Source organism: Sceloporus occidentalis, unplaced genomic scaffold (assembly GCF_023333645.1).
Source record: "Sceloporus occidentalis isolate IW3139 unplaced genomic scaffold, rSceOcc1.0.p SCAF_6, whole genome shotgun sequence".
Taxonomy (NCBI): domain Eukaryota; kingdom Metazoa; phylum Chordata; class Lepidosauria; order Squamata; family Phrynosomatidae; genus Sceloporus; species Sceloporus occidentalis.
This window is the reverse complement of record NW_028316986.1, coordinates 20,490,774-20,508,787: the sequence shown is the minus strand read 5'-3', so window position 1 is coordinate 20,508,787 and position 18,014 is coordinate 20,490,774. Positions and strand designations below refer to the sequence as shown.

At 39.4% G+C, this 18,014-nt stretch overlaps 1 protein-coding gene across 6 annotated transcripts in view; it reads left to right on the top strand.

The window, feature by feature from the left end:
* Positions 1–18,014, top strand: part of DHX57 (DExH-box helicase 57) — a 92,137-nt gene that overhangs the window by 52,601 nt on the left and 21,522 nt on the right. For 5 of the 6 annotated variants that reach the window (XM_089529010.1, XM_089529007.1, XM_089529009.1 and 2 more), the window contains exons 3-10: positions 615–761; positions 1,542–1,712; positions 4,613–5,442; positions 8,065–8,243; positions 9,964–10,085; positions 11,918–12,113; positions 14,147–14,271; positions 16,248–16,381. In XM_089529010.1, the coding sequence (XP_089385136.1) occupies positions 615–761; positions 1,542–1,712; positions 4,613–5,442; positions 8,065–8,243; positions 9,964–10,085; positions 11,918–12,113; positions 14,147–14,271; positions 16,248–16,381 (1,904 nt within the window). Of the gene's footprint in view, positions 1–121; positions 221–614; positions 762–1,541; positions 1,713–4,612; positions 5,443–8,064; positions 8,244–9,963; positions 10,086–11,917; positions 12,114–14,146; positions 14,272–16,247; positions 16,382–18,014 lie in introns of those variants that run through there. The other variant, XM_089529011.1, reaches the window with a different exon arrangement.

The following is an 18,014-nucleotide window of genomic DNA, read 5'->3' as shown; positions in this document are numbered from 1 at the left end:
ATCTTGTTTTTGACTATGAATTGTTTTTTTGCTTATTGATCCTTGACTGTAATAACATAATAAATACAAGCTGTCTTCCCTTAGGAACTGCATCACTTGTAATGGAGAGAGATTATATAGCACTATGGAAGAGTTGTTGAATAGTTGCTTGCTTTGCATGATCTAGCCGTATGGGGCCACCCAGTCAGCTCAGATTAGAGATGAATAGCTGGGGGGAAAGGTATGAATTAAGTTTCTTAAACAAGGGACCTAAACTGGTTTGAAAAAAACAAACAAAAGTATGACAGCATAACCCACAAAACTCTGCTGTAGTTTTGCATCAGTTTTTGTGCTGTCTGCTGTAAACTAATCTGTGGGTTTACCATGTGCACAGTTCAAGGCTTATCAAAGCGTCTGTATCGTAAGTTTGAAGCATGCTGAGTCCCAGCAATTTGGCATGTGTGCCTGGGAATTCAATGGAAACAGACAATATATGCTGGTCTGATTCAATACGTCACTGTTTTTATTCATCATAGCTTCAGCTAACTGAAGTTATATGTTCATCTATGTATTTTCCACTATTTAAATACATTTTAAAATGTTGGTGGTGGCGTTTTTCTCCTTTTTACATCAAGCTCTGTTAATAGAGGACACACACAGACCAGGCGTGCTTCAAAGACCATGATGCCGCTGCAGACCCTGCACATGACTTCGGAGAATCAGAGGAGGGTGAAAGAACTCCTCCTCCAGCTCCAAGGCCAAGAACTGACTGATGGCCCTGAGTGAGTTTTTAAACATTTTTCCATTAAGCAGATACCATGACATGCTATGCAACTGACAGTGAAAAGCTTTAATTATTCTTTGAATTTAGAGGGTATCTCATCATGGAGCCAGTGTGTCATAGTGGTTTGTGTGTTAGACTATGACTTGGTAAACCAGGGTTTGATTCCCTGCCCAGCCATGAAACCCAGTGGGTGACCTTGGGCAATTCACATGCTCTCAACCTCAGGGGAAATCAGTGGCAAACCTCCTCTGAAGAAACTTGTGAAGAAAACCCCATGATAGGGTTGCAAATTATGTGAAGGAAGACAAAAAAACCAACTCATCCAGGCAGATACAAAAACTTTCAACAATACCCAAATCCCCACACTCAGAAAACACATGTTCACGGGTGCAATGTTTGTTCTAGATAGCTGACACTTTTCTAGCTTGAAAAAAAAGTAGCCAACACATATACAAAATATTTATTGGACAATTTTTGTCCTCGCCATTTTTTGTCTGTCTTTGTTAAAAAAAAAATAAGCACTGTTTATAATGGGTTGCTGAAACTCAGGAATGTTGTTTACAACTTTTAATGTGTCACTTTTGTATATGCCTGCTTTAAATATCCAGTTGTGTGTGAATTCTGTAACAAAATATGACTCAGGAGGACTGAAATATCTCCTTTGCTTGGATTAGGCCGAATCACGTGTTTAGTGATTCAGAGCAGAGAACAGTACAGGTTAGAACTGTACTTTTCCTCATCAGGTATTACTTGTAAATGAACCAAATCTCTTTTTCAGAACGCCTGTTTTGGGTGATGATGAATTTGATGAACCAGATGACTTGGATGATGATCAGTGCTGGTCACATAATCAAACAGTTTCTAAAACTCATGCAAATGCTTCTCAGGCACCTGTAAATCATGTTCCAGAAACTGAAGTATCCTCATTTGCTGTGCACAAACTTTCCAGGTGATTATTTTAGCCTAAATAAAAACAAAATATTACTCAGGAAGCATCTTTAGGGTATTGGTGCTGGAGGCCAGTTCCATAAAACGGTATGAAACTTGTCATTTGTTTGGATATTTCAGGGTTTTGTGTGTTTGTAAGAAGCATGTTTCTAACTTTTGTAACATTGCTAATTAGACAGCTAGTAACTAAATTCCAGGAGGTGGCATATGTGCTGATAGTTATATGGGTAAGGGAGAAAGAAAGCAATTCTTTTTTTCAGTCGTAACTTGCAGCAGTTTTTAATGCTGAGACCACTTTTTCCTATTTCCAAATGATTTTACTGTTCCTAGTAATTCATTTCAGTTTCCTATTTCCAACCTTTCACAATCAAACATATACTCATGGACTACAAACCACCATGGTGTAAAAGCCACTGCCATCCAAATAAAGTACAGGGCAAATCGTGCAAGACACAGCGGTGTTATAGGTGCCACAGTTCAGAGCATCAAAGCACTGAGACATTTTCAGTAGTAGGCATGATGAAATCATTGGTTTCCTTGTCTTCTCTTAGCTTATCAGTAATCTTTTCAGTAACTGGGGAAGAAATAGTTTCCCCAGCAAAGGTTTATTATGAGCTGTCATTTTGGGAGTGTCTGGGTCCCGGAATAGCCAATTAAGACCAATTTGCATTATGAAAAAGCTGCTGCTAGTAGAAAAGAAAACAGAACTTTTTGATCCCATCAATAAAACAGTTCTGTTTCCTTTTCTACTACCTCTTTTGTAAAGCAAATTGGTCTTAATTGCCTATCCAAGACCAAGCCATTCCCAAAATGACAGGTGCTTGCACTTTGGGGCTCAGAATGGAGACCTTGGCTGCTGTGACACTGCAGAAATAAAGCCATTTAACACCACTTTAATTTCCATGGAATTCTGGGATTTGTAGATGATGGGTACCAGAGGTATCTGACAGGGAAGGCCAAACATCTCACAAAATTATAATTCCCAAACTTCCATAGCACTGAGTCATGGCAGTTAAAGTGCTGTCAAACGGCTTCATTTCTGCAGTGTGGCAGCAGCCATAGTTGTGGGGACCATCTTAATTGATGTTGGTACTTCCAATTGTACTATCATTACACTGCTTCTAAGGCATGTCCAAGAAGAGCAAAGTTGTACAAATATGCTGCTAGTTGTAAATTTTTAATCTAGTTGACAGCAGCCCCACAGTAACATACCTCTGTGTCCCACCACTGTGAAGGTGATAAACTGTGAGAGGACATGGTAGAGGGCTTTCTCTGCTGTGGCACCCCAGTTATGGAATATCTCCCCTCAGACACTTGATTGGCACGAACACAAGTGTCATTCTGATGTCAAGTCAAAACATGGCTTTTTATGAAAACCTTCAGGGCCTCACTGATGTTATCCAGTTGGTACATGCACTATGCTGGGCATTATTTGCACCTGGTTTTCATTTGTCTGCTTAGATGTGATCAATTATTTTTTAAAAGTCTTAAAATTATTGGCTGGCATTCAGTATCACAGTTATGCCTCATATTCTATATCCCTATATAGTCATGATTGTAAAAATCATACTTGCCCTCCCAAACCTATTTTACCAAGCATCAGCAACAACAAGACAAGGAGGTCCATTCTGCTTGCCAATGGGACACAAATGGATGATTTTCCACCTCCCTGCTACCAGCAAGGAAGGCTGTGAAAGTCAGAAGCAAGACTCTTGTTGCAATTTCTCATTGCAGCCTCACTTGCTGGTAGAGGGGTGGAAATCATATCCACCCAATAGCACAAAGAACTGATTTGTCTTTTGGTGCAGCTAATGTCTGGTAAAGTAGGCTTGGGGGACAGGGGTGGGCTAGGAGACACTACTTAAGTATACTTACGTAACTAAGGGCCCATACAGGCAGGCCAAATAAAGCTGCTTCGGGTCACTTTGGAGGTATGATGCATGCATCCTAAGAGGCCAGAAGGACCGGAGCACAGCTTTGGTGTGGCTTCTTCCCTCTTAAGATGTGTCATTTAAACAGTATACCTCCAAAGTGGCCTGAAGCAGCTTCATTTTGGCCTGTTTGTATGGGCCCTAAGTTATGCTTATTAACCAGTGGCACCTCTAGGGTTGGGGTCAACTTGTGGTGTCACCCCCTCCCCCATCACACCATACAGAATCCTTAGTAATGTTTTTTGTACTAATGTTACTCATCAATCATAATTCCATCTGTCACTGAAAGTAATGGCAATAATTGTGAAATAAAGAACTAGCAAAATTAAAATTATACCTTTTAAATTACAATTTCATGCACACAGCCTAAATGTATTTACACATACATTGTTCCATGTAGTTAAAGTGAAAACTTGGTAAGATGTGATGTTTTTAAAGAATTTTTTTTAATTTAAAGATTTTAATTTTTAATTTTTTAAATTTTATTTGTTGTTTTTTTTTAAACCCTGGGACCTCTCCATTCTCTTCCCACTGAGCCTTGCCCCACTTACATCAGCTCTTCCGCATTTTAAAGGGAGGCAGGTGAACACCACAGCCCGTTTCTGCCAAAAGGCAAATGTTTGGGGAGCAGTAGAGCTAACCCCTCTTAGGGTATCATCTGATGTGGCCCACACTTCCCACTTCCATCTCTAGTGATGCCCCTGTACATAATTAAATAGTTCAAGTAGAATTCTGGTGCTGGTTGTTGTTAATTGTCTTAAATTGATTTTATTGGTTACCTTCCTAACTTTATCACATAAACATTGTAAAATTCTATGCCTAATAAAGGTTGAGGGGAAAAACCCCATTGTTATAAAGAATAAAAATTGTTTCTAACCAGTGAGTGTCCTTAAAGGTTGTAAGTCTACTTGTCTGGGCAAAGCGATTTTTCACATGTATCTGCAATAGTTTGTTTTTCTACACCTTCTAGGTACGGTTTTGATAGTGAACGTTGCCGAGCAGTCTTGAAATCCTATAATGGTAACATTGGAGCATCACTAGAAGACTTACTGTTGCAGTGCTTCTCAGAAAAATTTGCAGAGAGGATGCAGATCACAGAAAGTGCTGCTCAGGCAAGTACTGAAGACTGTTTGGAGCAAAGGCAAGAAGAGGCTTTTGCCCTCCGCTCCATCTGTGGAGACAAATTTGTGGAAAGAATTCAAAATCGAGTTTGGACCATTACATTAGACTTGGCTTACCTTACAGAGATTCTTATCAAATCCATAAAAGGGCCTAGCAACACCAGCAATGGGCTAAAGCCAGCTTCCCTGGAAATCTGTAAACACTACCTCAGAGGAGATTGCAGGTTTGGATCAAGATGTCGGCTCAAGCATGACAATCCAAACAAGCAAAGAACACTTCCAAGTATTAGAGACGATTCTCATCTCAGACTTAACAGTGACAATGCTCCGGTGTATGAACTTGAAGTGAGATTTCCTGAGGATAACAAGTATCCTTATCAGCCACCCCTTGTGGCATTTTATTCTACTAATGAGAACCTGCCCTTGGCTTGTCGGCTTCACATTGCTGAATTCCTTTATGAAAAAGCCTTAATAGCCTCTGAGTCTAATGAACCTGTTATCTATGCTTTTATAACATGTTTGGAGGATGAAGCTGAAGTAACAAAATTGCTTAGTAAGACATCCCACAAATACAGTGTTCCTGCTTTGTCTCTGATGATGCCTCCAGCAAGAATGTCCACAGATGTTGATAAGCCAGGGCTTTCTAATAGCTCATATGTTCCATGTCAGACTTCAGAAGGTATATATATTTTGTAAGTCCTTGTTGAGAATTGTGTAATTTTGAATATTTAAAGAGGAGACCAATTTCAGTGTCCAGATTCTGCTCCCTAGCCAGAGTTTGAAGTCTCCAGCTGCACCTGCACTGCAGAAATAATCAGGTTTGACCCTGCTTTAACTGCCATGGCTCCATGCTATTGAATTCTAGGATTTGTAGTTTGGTGAGATATTTTGCCTTCCCTGTCAGAGAGCTCTGGTGCCACAATAAACTACAAATCCCAGGATTCTATAACATTGAGCCATGGCAGTTGAAGCGGTGTCAAACTTGATTATTTCTGCAGTGCGCATTTAGCCTCCAATTTAGAGCTCTTTGTGTACACTAGTGCTTATGTCCAGCTCTTGAACAAGTGCAGTTGTCATTTCTGCAGTGAGGTTTAGGAATATGCTATTATAAAGCAGCTTAGAGAGGAAGTAAGGAGTGATTGCACTCTGGAGAGCATGGGAGCATACCTGTTATAATGCTTGTCAGATACATGGAAGTTTCTGAGTAAATCATATGTTATCTGAGCAGAATTTCATTTGTGCAATAGGAGTTTGCTTTCCTCTCATCCCTTCCATGCTGGCTAGATCTGCTGTGGAGGGTCCTCCAACTCTTGGGCAGATTCTGGACTGCAGTAGGGAATGGAAGAACATTCCAACTGAGGAATCTGTTGCACTGGTAGGAGGATACAGCAGAATGCAGCCCACTGCGAGAATGTGCTGATGTGGCTCATATTTCGTCTAATGCCTTTGCAGACTAGGAGAAAGTAACTATTAGAGATAATGGAAGTCTACAACTTTTTAAAATATACCTCTCAACTGATGAATCATTACAGTGTAGGCTCTAATGTCATATAGGAGACATTACTGGTACCAGATTTCTTTATATGTTCTTAACAATTGAGACAGAATACCTCCTTAAATCTGTGTAAGTTTGTATACAGAAGCTTATGAGGTATGTATCTATCACCTATAAATAATGAGGTACAACAGCATCCAAAATCCACAAAACCATTATTGGGCCAACCACAATACATAAAATACATAGTGCAAGCTTTTACAGTTCCATTGGCTTTGTCATCAGGCAAAGGTATTAAAAATCAAACTGGAGAATGAAAGAGAAAAATTGACAGTGTTGGATTCACAGGCCTACATTATGCTAAGACGTTGTTATAGTTTTTCTCAGTTAAGCTGGTATGGAGGGATGTCCATGTGGGCAGAGGCTTTTTATTATTATTTTAAAAAAGAGGAGCATGGATATCTTTCTGTACATGCAAGGAAAAGAAAATTGTTCTGAGTTGTGTGAACTTGTTTACTAAAGAGGAAACGGTACTAAAATACTGGGCAATATGGCTGAATTAAAAAAGCAGTCATATTGACAGCTGTGGTGCTCAATCCGAGTTGTATGGAAGACATATGAGAAAACTATATCACAGGGTCTTAGAATAAGAGCTGTTTGACAGCGGAACAAACTCCCTCGGAGTGTAGTGGAGTCTCCTTTCATAGAGGTCTTTAAACAGAGGCTGGATGGCCATCTGTCGGGGATGCTTTGATTTATATATCCTGCATGGCAGGGGGTTGGACTGGATGGCCCTTGCGGTCTCTTCCAACTCTATGATTCTATAAGAGGCTGTTCTTGTGAGGTATTGAGTTTGCATCAGTGATAGAGTAGATGCTTAGCAAGCAGATGATGCCAAGGCAAGTCTCTGACATCTCCAGGAAGAGTTGAGAAGGAGCTCTTGAATGAGACCCAAGATATCTGTTAATATGCCGTCCAGATCAGTCTTCCACACCTGGGCTCCCCAGGTGTGTTGGCTCCCATCATTTTCTTTGTGTCTTGAAATAATGGTAATTACAGTGCAGCACATCTGAAGCCTGATTTAGTCAGTACTGAACTTGATGGACTGAATGGCAGACTCAACATAAAGCAACTTCATATGTTCCACAGGTCAACTTGTGTAAAAGCCACTGCAGGCATAGAGTTGCCTCTAAATCCTGCATTCATCAATACATATTTAGTATTGCTATTTAGTATTGCTCATGTGAATCCTGATTATGGAAGCCAGTGAGTTTCGTTACCCCTGCTCTGCCCCTATTTTGACCAGTGTGGTATTGGTAAGCAAACTTAATACATGATGGACAAAATTCATCAGGAGGAAGCTACCAAACGATATTGTTGTAGTTGATGGAATATTCACATTTGATGTGCTAATCCTTTTGGCAAGAATACAGTCCAGTTAAATGTTGTATTCTAAAACTTCCCTGCTCTGAAACTTTGTTGTTGTTCTTAACTGCTCTCGAGTCGTACCTGACTCATGGCAACCATGTTGATGAGACATTTCCATGCCCCACTATCCTCCACTGCTCTACTAAAGTCTTGTAGATTTGTGTCCATGATCTCCCTAAATGAATCCATCCATCTGGCATGTGGTTTTCCTCTCTTTCTACTGCCCTCCATCTTTCCTAGTATTATTGTCTTTTCTAATGAGTCATGCCTTCTCATGATGTGGCCAAAGTATAACAGCCTTAATTTGATCATCTGGGCTTTGAAACTGTTTAACCCATATTTCAAAATAGTGTATGTTAAGATACTTTCTGTTTTAAGCAACAAAGGACCTGGTGACTGAAGAGGATGACGATGACGATGAGGAACTGCAGACAGTTCACGTAGAGACAGAAAGCTATGTTAACCTCAAAAAGAAACTTTTGAGGAAGTATACCGCTCCAGCAAAGTCTGTATCCAAAGAAAATTTAAAAATCTGCAAACAATTCAGCATAAAGAAGGTATTATTAAATGCTAAATTGTAAACTTGATACTTCAAATGGGAAAAACAGTTATGTTCAGTGTCCTTTCAAGTATTTGTGTTTATGTTACTGGGTCCTTGAACAGCTGGGGGGGGATCCTTTGGTGGTGAAATAGGTATGGTTTCCCTAACCCTTACTCTTTGTAGGGTGTGAAATTTTTTGTCTTACTCTGTATTTAGGTTGAGTTTCTTACCATTCTGGTCACCTGGACTCCCAAGGTTATAAACAGAATTATTGTCTATTACTCAGATCAGCATCAGGATTTGGCTTAAACTTTGGACTCACAGAACATTTATATGGCAGGAGAATAAACATGGCTATATATATATATATATATATATATATATATGGCATTTAACAAACTTTTGGCAAACATATAGCAGTTGACAACAAATAAAACATTTAGCTTATGCCATTCATGTCACATTCCCTTTCACACATTATAAATGGTCTAGGCACATTATTTTTTTATAAGGAGCATTTATCATAGTTGCGGTATACGGCATGTGATGCTTGTGATACATGAACATAGAACTTGTAGTATATTTAGTACTAAGGAACACCAGCTTCCACAGTGGTTGTAGTATATGAGCAACGTATCTGATATTTCATCCATTGAGGAACTTGCTCACATTAACAGCACTGGCTTGTTTTCCAGTTATTCCTTGCAAAACAGTTTTCTGTCTTGTTTCTTACACAGTAAAGTATCTTTTCAACTTCTGATTTCTAAACTACAAAACCTGAGCTGCAATATTATTATTATTATTATTATTATTATTATTATTATTATTGGCAGATGATAACTGATTTCCTATGACAATAGCAAAAACAATGGGGAAACACTGACTGATTTAAATGTATCCTCAGATTTATTTTAAAGCTATTTGCCACACTAAAGTTACTGATATCTTAAACACACCTGTGTCATTTTTATAATTAATACAGGATCAATAACTGATCTGTTTCTGGGGGCTATGCATCTGTACAGATTAGGAAATTAACTGGAAGTAAATGAGAAGTGGTGTGCTTTTTGTGGAAGTCTGTGATCAACACTTAACAAACATACCAGAAAGTGTTTATATAAACATCCTAACTTTGTTTTCTTAAAGTGAACTGTTGTGTTAGAAAGTACAGCTTCCATAAAATTTTAGTCACTGCTAAATTCAAATTTTGAGAGTACAGTTAGACCTTGGTATCCGTGGGGGATCCTTTCCGGACACCCCCTGTGGATACCAAAATCCACCGATACTCAAGCCCACATTGTCCCCAGTGGTGGCACGTGCATGCAGCCACACTTCCATTAGGGACAACTGGACTTAGGTCATGCACAGATGTCAGACCAAGCATATCTTTAAAGGTGTATACGTATGTGAAAGAAGGAAGAATACCATATTTTTAATGGTGATTGTCATCTGAATTTAAAAAAAAAATCTTGAAATCTACTATCTGACTAGTTGATTTCAGGCACTTTTGCTGATGACAGTCTTTTAAAAATTATATATTGCACCCCCAGTTTCTATCTGGATCGTCCCTCTTTTCTGAACTACTTGACAAGCTCCACATTACAAAGCTCCCCATAGGTCATATTTTTTGTCATGTGGCTTAACAATCTGTAAAGATGGTGCTGACAGTACATAATTATTGATGCTGAATCTGGGGGCTTATTATTGCTCCTATTGACCTTGTGCATATCTGTCAGTCTTCTAGGCACTACCAGGCCATGTTACAAGAAAGACAGAAACTCCCTGCATGGGAAAAAAAGGAAACCATTCTTCGTTTGCTGAACCAGCATCAAGTTCTTGTTGTGAGTGGTATGACTGGGTAAGGCAATAAACTGTATAGTATAAACTTTCACTTAAACACTGCTGGGTTACACATTATACCAGTGTTTCCCAAACTTTGTTCCTTTGGGTGACAGCTCAAAGGGTGGGGAGACACCTGGTTGGGCACCTCTCCCACTCGGCATGGTGGTGTGCGGTGCTGCTGCTGGGCCCCACTCCTCTGCTGCCATGGCTTTCTCACCCAAGGGAGTCGAGGCAGTCTAGAAGTAGGTGTAACTACTTGCCCCTTCTAGCTTCTCCACTGCCCTGGCTCTCTCTGCTAAAGGAGCCAATGTAGCAGAGAAGGAGGTGTAGGTGCAGACCCATTCTGGCTTCTCCACTGCCATGGCTCTCTCTGCCAAAGTAGCAGAGAAGAAGGGGTGTATACATGCCCCTTCTGGTTTCTCTGCTGCCCTGACTCTCCTGAGGGAGCCAATGCAGTGGAGAAGGAGGCATAGGTACACACTGTTTCTGTTACCTTCTGTTGTCTTTTTGCTTGCCTGCCCACCTGCCAGCAGCTCGTTCTGCATCTGGCTGGGTGAGTGAGGTAGCAGGAGGAGAGGGAGAGAAGACCTTTCTGGGTCTGGCCAGCCTGTGGACAGGTAGACAGGATGGCAGGTGAATGAGGCAGGGGGAGGGGAGGCAGGGCAATCCACCACTTTGCCCCCATCCCCTGGCAGTTCTTGCCAGGTACCTTGGGTGACGACAACCCTAATGACACCACTTGATATGCTACTGTCTGAACTTTATGTTCTTAGAGTGGAGGAATACTGTGGAAGCAAGTGGAGGCACTTGCCCAGTATAGCTTAGACTTATCTTCTTTTGCATTCACATATTATTGAGGAACCAATCTTAGCTGAGAATAGCCATGTCCAGACTGAGCTGGAAAGCCCATGAGGTCTAAGTGGATATGAGGATGCAATTGCTGCCTTTTCTTCAAAATTTACATACCGGTACTTTAAAGTTTGTGTATACAGCTCAGATGGTAAAGAGTTAAATCATACAATTTGTAATTTATGGTGTCAATTTTTTGATACTTTAAATTTTAAAAACAAATTAATCTAAACAGAAATGATTGTAAGTTTCAAACTCCAGAATGTACAGTCTGGATATGTATGTGCATTGATTTAGACCTGATCTTTTTCAGAGATTCGTCAAATGCAAGGTCTAATTTTGTGTACCACAGTCTCTCAGCCCCATAACCAAATGTATCAGAGGAGATCCTGTAGATGCACGCATTATACTTTGCAACTGGAGCCACTTTCTATGAAAACCTAATAGTATTTGAATTTCAGAGTTTAAAACAAAATTGTTCCAGGGAGAAAAGGGAATTTTTACATAGCTTTCAGGTTCAAAGCACTGCATAAAATTAATCCTTGACTAAAGCTAACTTGTATATTAAATTCCTTAGCACACATTCTTGTACATGATTGCATTTAGTCTTTTTATGTTTTTTTTTTAAATTTAAAACTTTTCTGTCAGTATTAATAGATGGGTAGCTTTACGCTTACATTTATTTATAGTAGCGCATTTATGCTAATACACCTTTCTTCCCTCAAGAGCGAAATAGCATTTTAAAAATTCTAGTTTGTATTTGTGATCTGGAGCTCATAACCATTCCATTTTATTGACTTTATATTGCTTTAAGATAACAATCTGTTTTTTAGGAAATCGGTGTAAGTGATTTGATTTCTTGCCCATACAACTCTGCAAGTTTGGAGTGCACTAGTTTATTTTTTAGAAATTCAGGCTGAATTCTACTACACATTTCAGCATGTTGCTTGAGTGAGAGGAGGATATTGTTGTTTTATTTCATACCTCTCCTTTATGTAGATGTGGAAAGACCACTCAGATTCCTCAATTTATCTTGGATTCCTCACTAGAAGGCCCTCCCAGTAAGTTAGCCAACATCATCTGCACCCAGCCTCGCAGGATCTCTGCCATTTCTGTGGCTGAACGTGTAGCCAAGGAACGAACAGAAAGAGTTGGGGTCACAGTTGGATACCAAATCCGGCTGGAAAGTGTCATGGTTTGTTTATTTTTACTTTATTTCTATTCCAGTGGTGAAATGGGTTAGTCAATTCTCACCACATCTAATTCTTCTTCTTTTTTTGGCCTCTGGTAATAATTAATGGCTAAATGCAGCTGCTGGCCCTAACTGGAAAAGCCCATTGGATCAATGAAATTTATCCAAGGTTGCATCTGTACTGCAGTAACAATCCAGGTTGATACCACTTGAATTGCCATGTCTCACTGCTGTGGAATTCTGGGAAGTGTAGTTTGATGTGGCAATAGAGCTCTCTGACAGAGAAAACTAAATGTCTCACAAAACTACAATTCCCAGAATGCCATAGCACTGACCTGTAGCAATCAGTGTGGTTTCAACCTACATTATTTCTGCAGTATGGATGCAACCGAAGCGTTAGTTTACTGCTTATCAGTTGATTTGATTTATTCTTGTTGGGACTAGCAATTTCATTTAGGCTTAAATCCCTGTTTTGCAATGGAACTGTTTCTTGTATTAGTCCAAATAACGTTGTTTTTGTTTCTCCTCATCAAGGATGAAGGAGTGGAGGGACAGTCAAAAAGTGCACTTTAGAGCACTGAAAGATAGTTTAGCTTCATGGTTTTACTGTCATCTTTTGTACTAACAATTTCAGGAAATGTGGATGAGCATGGCAATCCCCCTGAGAAAAATTCTCAAAAATATCTCTGAACAGAGTTAGAAATATATTACATATAGACTTGAAATTAGTTAAAATTTATTCTAATAAATGCTTAGACATGATTTGAGGACTTTCTAATTCACACATGGAATACAAATGTAAAAAGAAATTAAAAATCCCAAATCAGGTATGTAAATCCAATAGCAGCTACTGACTAATCTGGTCTGTACACTTTAAGATATTCTGCAACCAAATATCTGCTGAGTGTCCCATCTATGAAAAGAGAAAAACTTTAAGTGAAATTCAAGCAGTCCACTTGATGCATCCCCAGAATAAAACCTCTGCTGTTCAGAAGTTAATAATAATAATAATAATAATAATAATAATAATAATAATTTATTTCTACCCCGCCTTTCCATAAAAAATGATCAAGGCGGCTACAAAGTTAGTGTAGTTTTGTTGTTGTTATGTGCCTTTAAATCCACTCCACTTTAATATGACCCTGTTATAAGGTTTTCTTGGCAAGATTAATTCAGATGAAGTTTGCCACTGACAACCCCTATGGTCACTCAGTGGCTGAGTGAGAATTTGAACCCGGGTCTGTCAAGAGTCCTGGTCTAGCAGTGAAACCACTACACTACACTAGCTTTAGTGCAGTTTTTACAGTTAGATTTCTACTCAGTTGCCAGTGCAAAATATGAATATATATGCATCCCATATGAGCCTGCATATATGTTAACATCTTCTGCTGTGACCATGAACCACCCTATCCCCATTGAAAAGATGAGCAGTTGGCTGCTAGCCATAGGACCTTTTCTTGTGTGGAGGAAAATATGAGCATTCCCTTTAGGACTGTGTTTGCCAGGCATCCAAATTGTTGATATTTAAGTACCAGTTAGAACACCTTTTTGTTTGCTCAAGCTATTATGGAATCTTGTTGGACATTTAGTCATTCTTTTTTATTTAGTTTTCAGAGGATGGATCTGCTTGCTGTTATATTATCATTGTTTTTTATTGTAATTTTACTGATTGTTGTGAACTGCCTTTCCATTTGAGGAAGATTCACAAGTGGTGATCAGCCTTTGCCTTTCCCCATACTCCTGAATGTCATTCTTAAAGGAGAAATGATATTTCCCAGTCAAAGAGTAAATTCCTGCAGTGAATTCACAATATATAATTTGTTCACTTTCCATATCTTTGGTTCACTTGGCCATCAGAGGAGTAATCAGCTTTGCAGGACACTGAAGCACCTCTCGCCTGGCACATGGTAATCTGAATAAGACACTCAAATATAATGTGGGCTGTCACAGTGAATTGGGTTAACACAAAATAAAGCCTGAATTAAATAATTATTTTCAGAAAAATTGATTTAGATGACATTTTTTTTCTTATTAAGTCTCCAGCTACACGGTTGTTATACTGTACTACTGGAGTGCTTCTGAGAAGACTAGAAGGGGACTTAAATTTACAAGGATTCACCCATATTATTATTGATGAAGTTCATGAAAGAACAGAGGAAAGGTATTTCATCCCTTTATAGTTGCTATATGCATAGTTGTTATAATGCATAATAACTTTATATTTGCAGTGTGATTTTAACTTTATTTTTAATGTATGATTGTGGACTGCCCTGAATTCTTAATAAGAAAAGGTGGGCTTGAAATCAAGTAAATAGGAATAACATCACCAAGCCTGAAAGCGGTGTAGGATGTCCTTTTGTGTGGCTGGGAGGAGAAATAAACGATTCATTATAGTTTTCCACAATTCCTGGAAATTGTTTATTCTACCTCCTAGCTGTATGGGAACAGCTTGTGCTTGTAAACCTTGACTTAGTTTATATCACTGTGATTCCACTTCAACTGCCATGGTTCTATCAAATGAATTCCTGGGACTTGCAGTTTAGAGAGGGGTACTTAGCATTCTCAGCCAGAGAGCTCTAGTGCTTCAGTACACTACAGGCCCAAGCATTCCATAGAATATTTCCATGGCAGTTAAAGTAGAATCATAGTGCCAGAACTGTGTAGTGTGAAACTGCAGAAGCAACCATTATCTTGTCGTCCTTGCCTAGAATGGTAAGTCAACATTTTTGTTCATCTAGTGTAGAGAGTGGAACGTAGACTGAAAATTGTAAATCTGTGGCAGAACAATAATAATAATAATAATAATAATAATAATAATAATAATAATAATACATTTTATTTATAGACCGCTATTCTGCAATGATCATAGCGGTGTACAGTAAAAAATTGCAATATAATACAAAATACAACGTAACAGTTAAAGGAGGGAGAAGTCTCGTCCTTCAGGCAGTCCCTGATGTTGCTGGGTCTTCCTGATGGCTCCCTCTGAGGCCGAGGTGACAGTTGAGGAGGGAGGGGCCTCTTCCTTCAGGCAGTTCCTGATGTTGCTGGGTCTTCCTGATGGCTCCCTCTGAGGCCGAGGTGACAGTTGAGGAGGGAGGGGCCTCTTCCTTCAGGCAGTCCCTGATGTTGCTGGGTCTGCCTGATGGCTCCCTCTGAGGCCGAGGTGACAGTTGAGGAGGGAGGGGCCTCTTCCTTCAGGCAGTTCCTGATGTTGCTGGGTCTTCCTGATGGCTCCCTCTGAGGCCGAGGTGACAGTTGAGGAGGGAGGGGCCTCTTCCTTCAGGCAGTCCCTGATGTTGCTGGGTCTGCCTGATGGCTCCCTCTGAGGCCGAGGTGACAGTTGAGGAGGGAGGGGCCTCTTCCTTCAGGCAGTCCAAGATGTTGCTGGGTCTGCCTGATGGCTCCCTCTCATGTTGAACAAGGTTTTTTTTTAGATATATAAAACAAAAAGTACCGTAGCTATATGAACCATAAGCAAATACAGAATTCAGGCTTGAGGAATACCTTCAGTGGATCAGTGAAATGTCACATAACACTCCATCAGGTACTTGACTAGTTTCTACAAAGTGCAGAAAAATGACATATTAACATAATGAAAGGACAAAACAATATCCTACTAAAACTCCAGACCACAATTACAAAGACATATTGGATATCTCCTTCTAAAAATAGATGGCATTGAGAGATAGACTACAGTAAACGCTGTGCCTCCAAGCCTTCCTCTACCTTCTTTTGCTTTCCAAATTTGCTTTGTCTTCCAGTGTTAACCTCCTTCCAACCCCCCCCCCCCACAAAAAAAGGACAAAAGTACTCACATGCATTCTAAAATTTTCCTACAATTACTGGTCTCTGATTTACAACACAAGCTGTTAACATAACCCTTCCCAAACTTCACCCTTCCAATGGATTCCAGGTTTGTAGTCCAACACATGGAGGCGGTCAAGTTAGGGAAGGGTGCCCTGTTTTATAAAATGTCCAACCCTATAGATAGGAATATTCCAGAAGTGTGTACGATAAATGGCTTTGAATTTTGACAGGATTACTGTGGGGAGGGGAGATGGGCAAAAATAGCTGCTGACAAGATTTTAAATCAGCACTGAAGAATTTCAAACGTTTTCTATTTGTTTTCTTCAGTGACTTCTTGCTGCTGGTTTTGAAGGACCTAATGCTTCAAAGATCAGACCTGCGAATTATACTAATGAGTGCTACTCTGAATGCAGAACTCTTTTCTCAGTACTTTAACACCTGTCCTGTTGTTAACATACCAGGTGAAAAGCAATCTCATTCATTTTCATTATTAATCTCTTCACATATTAAATCTTTTGCTAGTTTTAATAAATGTATCTGTCTTAACAGCTCTTAACTGGTGTGATTTTAAATTGCTTTTAATTGAATTGTGCTTTAATATTTAATTGGTTTTATTATGTTTAATATTAAACCTTTTTGTGTTTAATAATTGATGGCAGCCCTTTCTAGAAAATTTTCTGATCTCTTATGCAAGTCATGTGCACTAAAATAATTCCAGAAGCCTAGTTAGTAAATATGAAATTAAACAAAATTTCCTTATCACCTAGTGTTTATATTATATGATCTGTCTTGCATTCCCTAGGAAATACATTCCACTGATTTGACTATAAGAATATGCAGCTGAAGTACTATGAATGCACTTTCATTTTAAATTCAAACAGGAAGAAACAGTAGATAAGCTGCTAAAGTGAAAATTACCTGCTCGCAGGTGAGGGCATACAGATCAGAAAGGACAAACAATTAATGTTTGTGCAGTTCTGCAGAGTGTACAGAACACTTTGCAGATGTTGTCTAGTTGAAATCCTGCAAGAACAATCAGTGTTATAATACCCTATATGGAAATAATATTCACCTCCACACACTTCAGGCCTGTTTAACATTTAGCCATAGGATGTGGTAAATCAAACGGCACTGCATACAAATAGACTCACATGCTATGAGCAGCATGATGCCCAATCTTCAATAAAGTTCATGTATGTGAGCTTTTATGTAATTCATTGGGTCATGAGCAATGCAACATTCCTCATAGATCTGTTGTAGCTATTTGAAATACAGTTGCCCCTCCCAATTTGCGGGGATCCATTCCTGACCCCGCCCCCTGCGAAAATGGCAACTCGCAAATATTCGAGCCCCATTGAAAATAATGGCACACGCGCAGGACCACATGCAGGCAAGCACCGCCATTTTGTCCCTCTTCGCTTCTCCTTCCTGTGAAGAGTGAGACTGCGGACTCCAGGTCTGCGAAAATGGAGGGACAAGTTTATTACACTGTTGCTTATCAGCCAAAATGGCTTCTGGGGCATCTTTCTTTCAGCTAATAAAATAGGTGGTCCCTGTCTATAGACGTACAGTCTATAGAGCTGTGATGGCAAAAGGAAAGGGGATGAAGGAGAAATGTAAGCTGGCTATCAAGTTTGGTGGAATATTTATCCTTCCATTTTAATCTCCCTTCTAACCATAACAGTATCCCGGTATTCTTGGTGATGATCAGGATCTGAGTCAGTTACTTAGCTGTTTTGCATGGTACAGGCTGAGTATCCATTATCTGAAATTCCAAACTCCAAAATACTCCAGAATCAGAAATTTTCCACATGTGTGGCTGAGATAGTGACATCTTTATTTTCTGATGGTTCAGTGTACACAAACTTTGTTTCATGCACAAAATTATTAAGAATATTATGTATAAAATTACCTTCAGGCTATATGTATAAGGTATATATGAAACATAAATTAATTTCATGTTTAGACTTGGGTCTAATTTCCAAGATATCTCATAATGTATATGCAAATATTTCAAAATCTGAAAAAATTCAAAATCCTGAACACTTCTGGTCCCAAGGGTTTTGGATAAGGGAGACTCAACCTGTATGACTA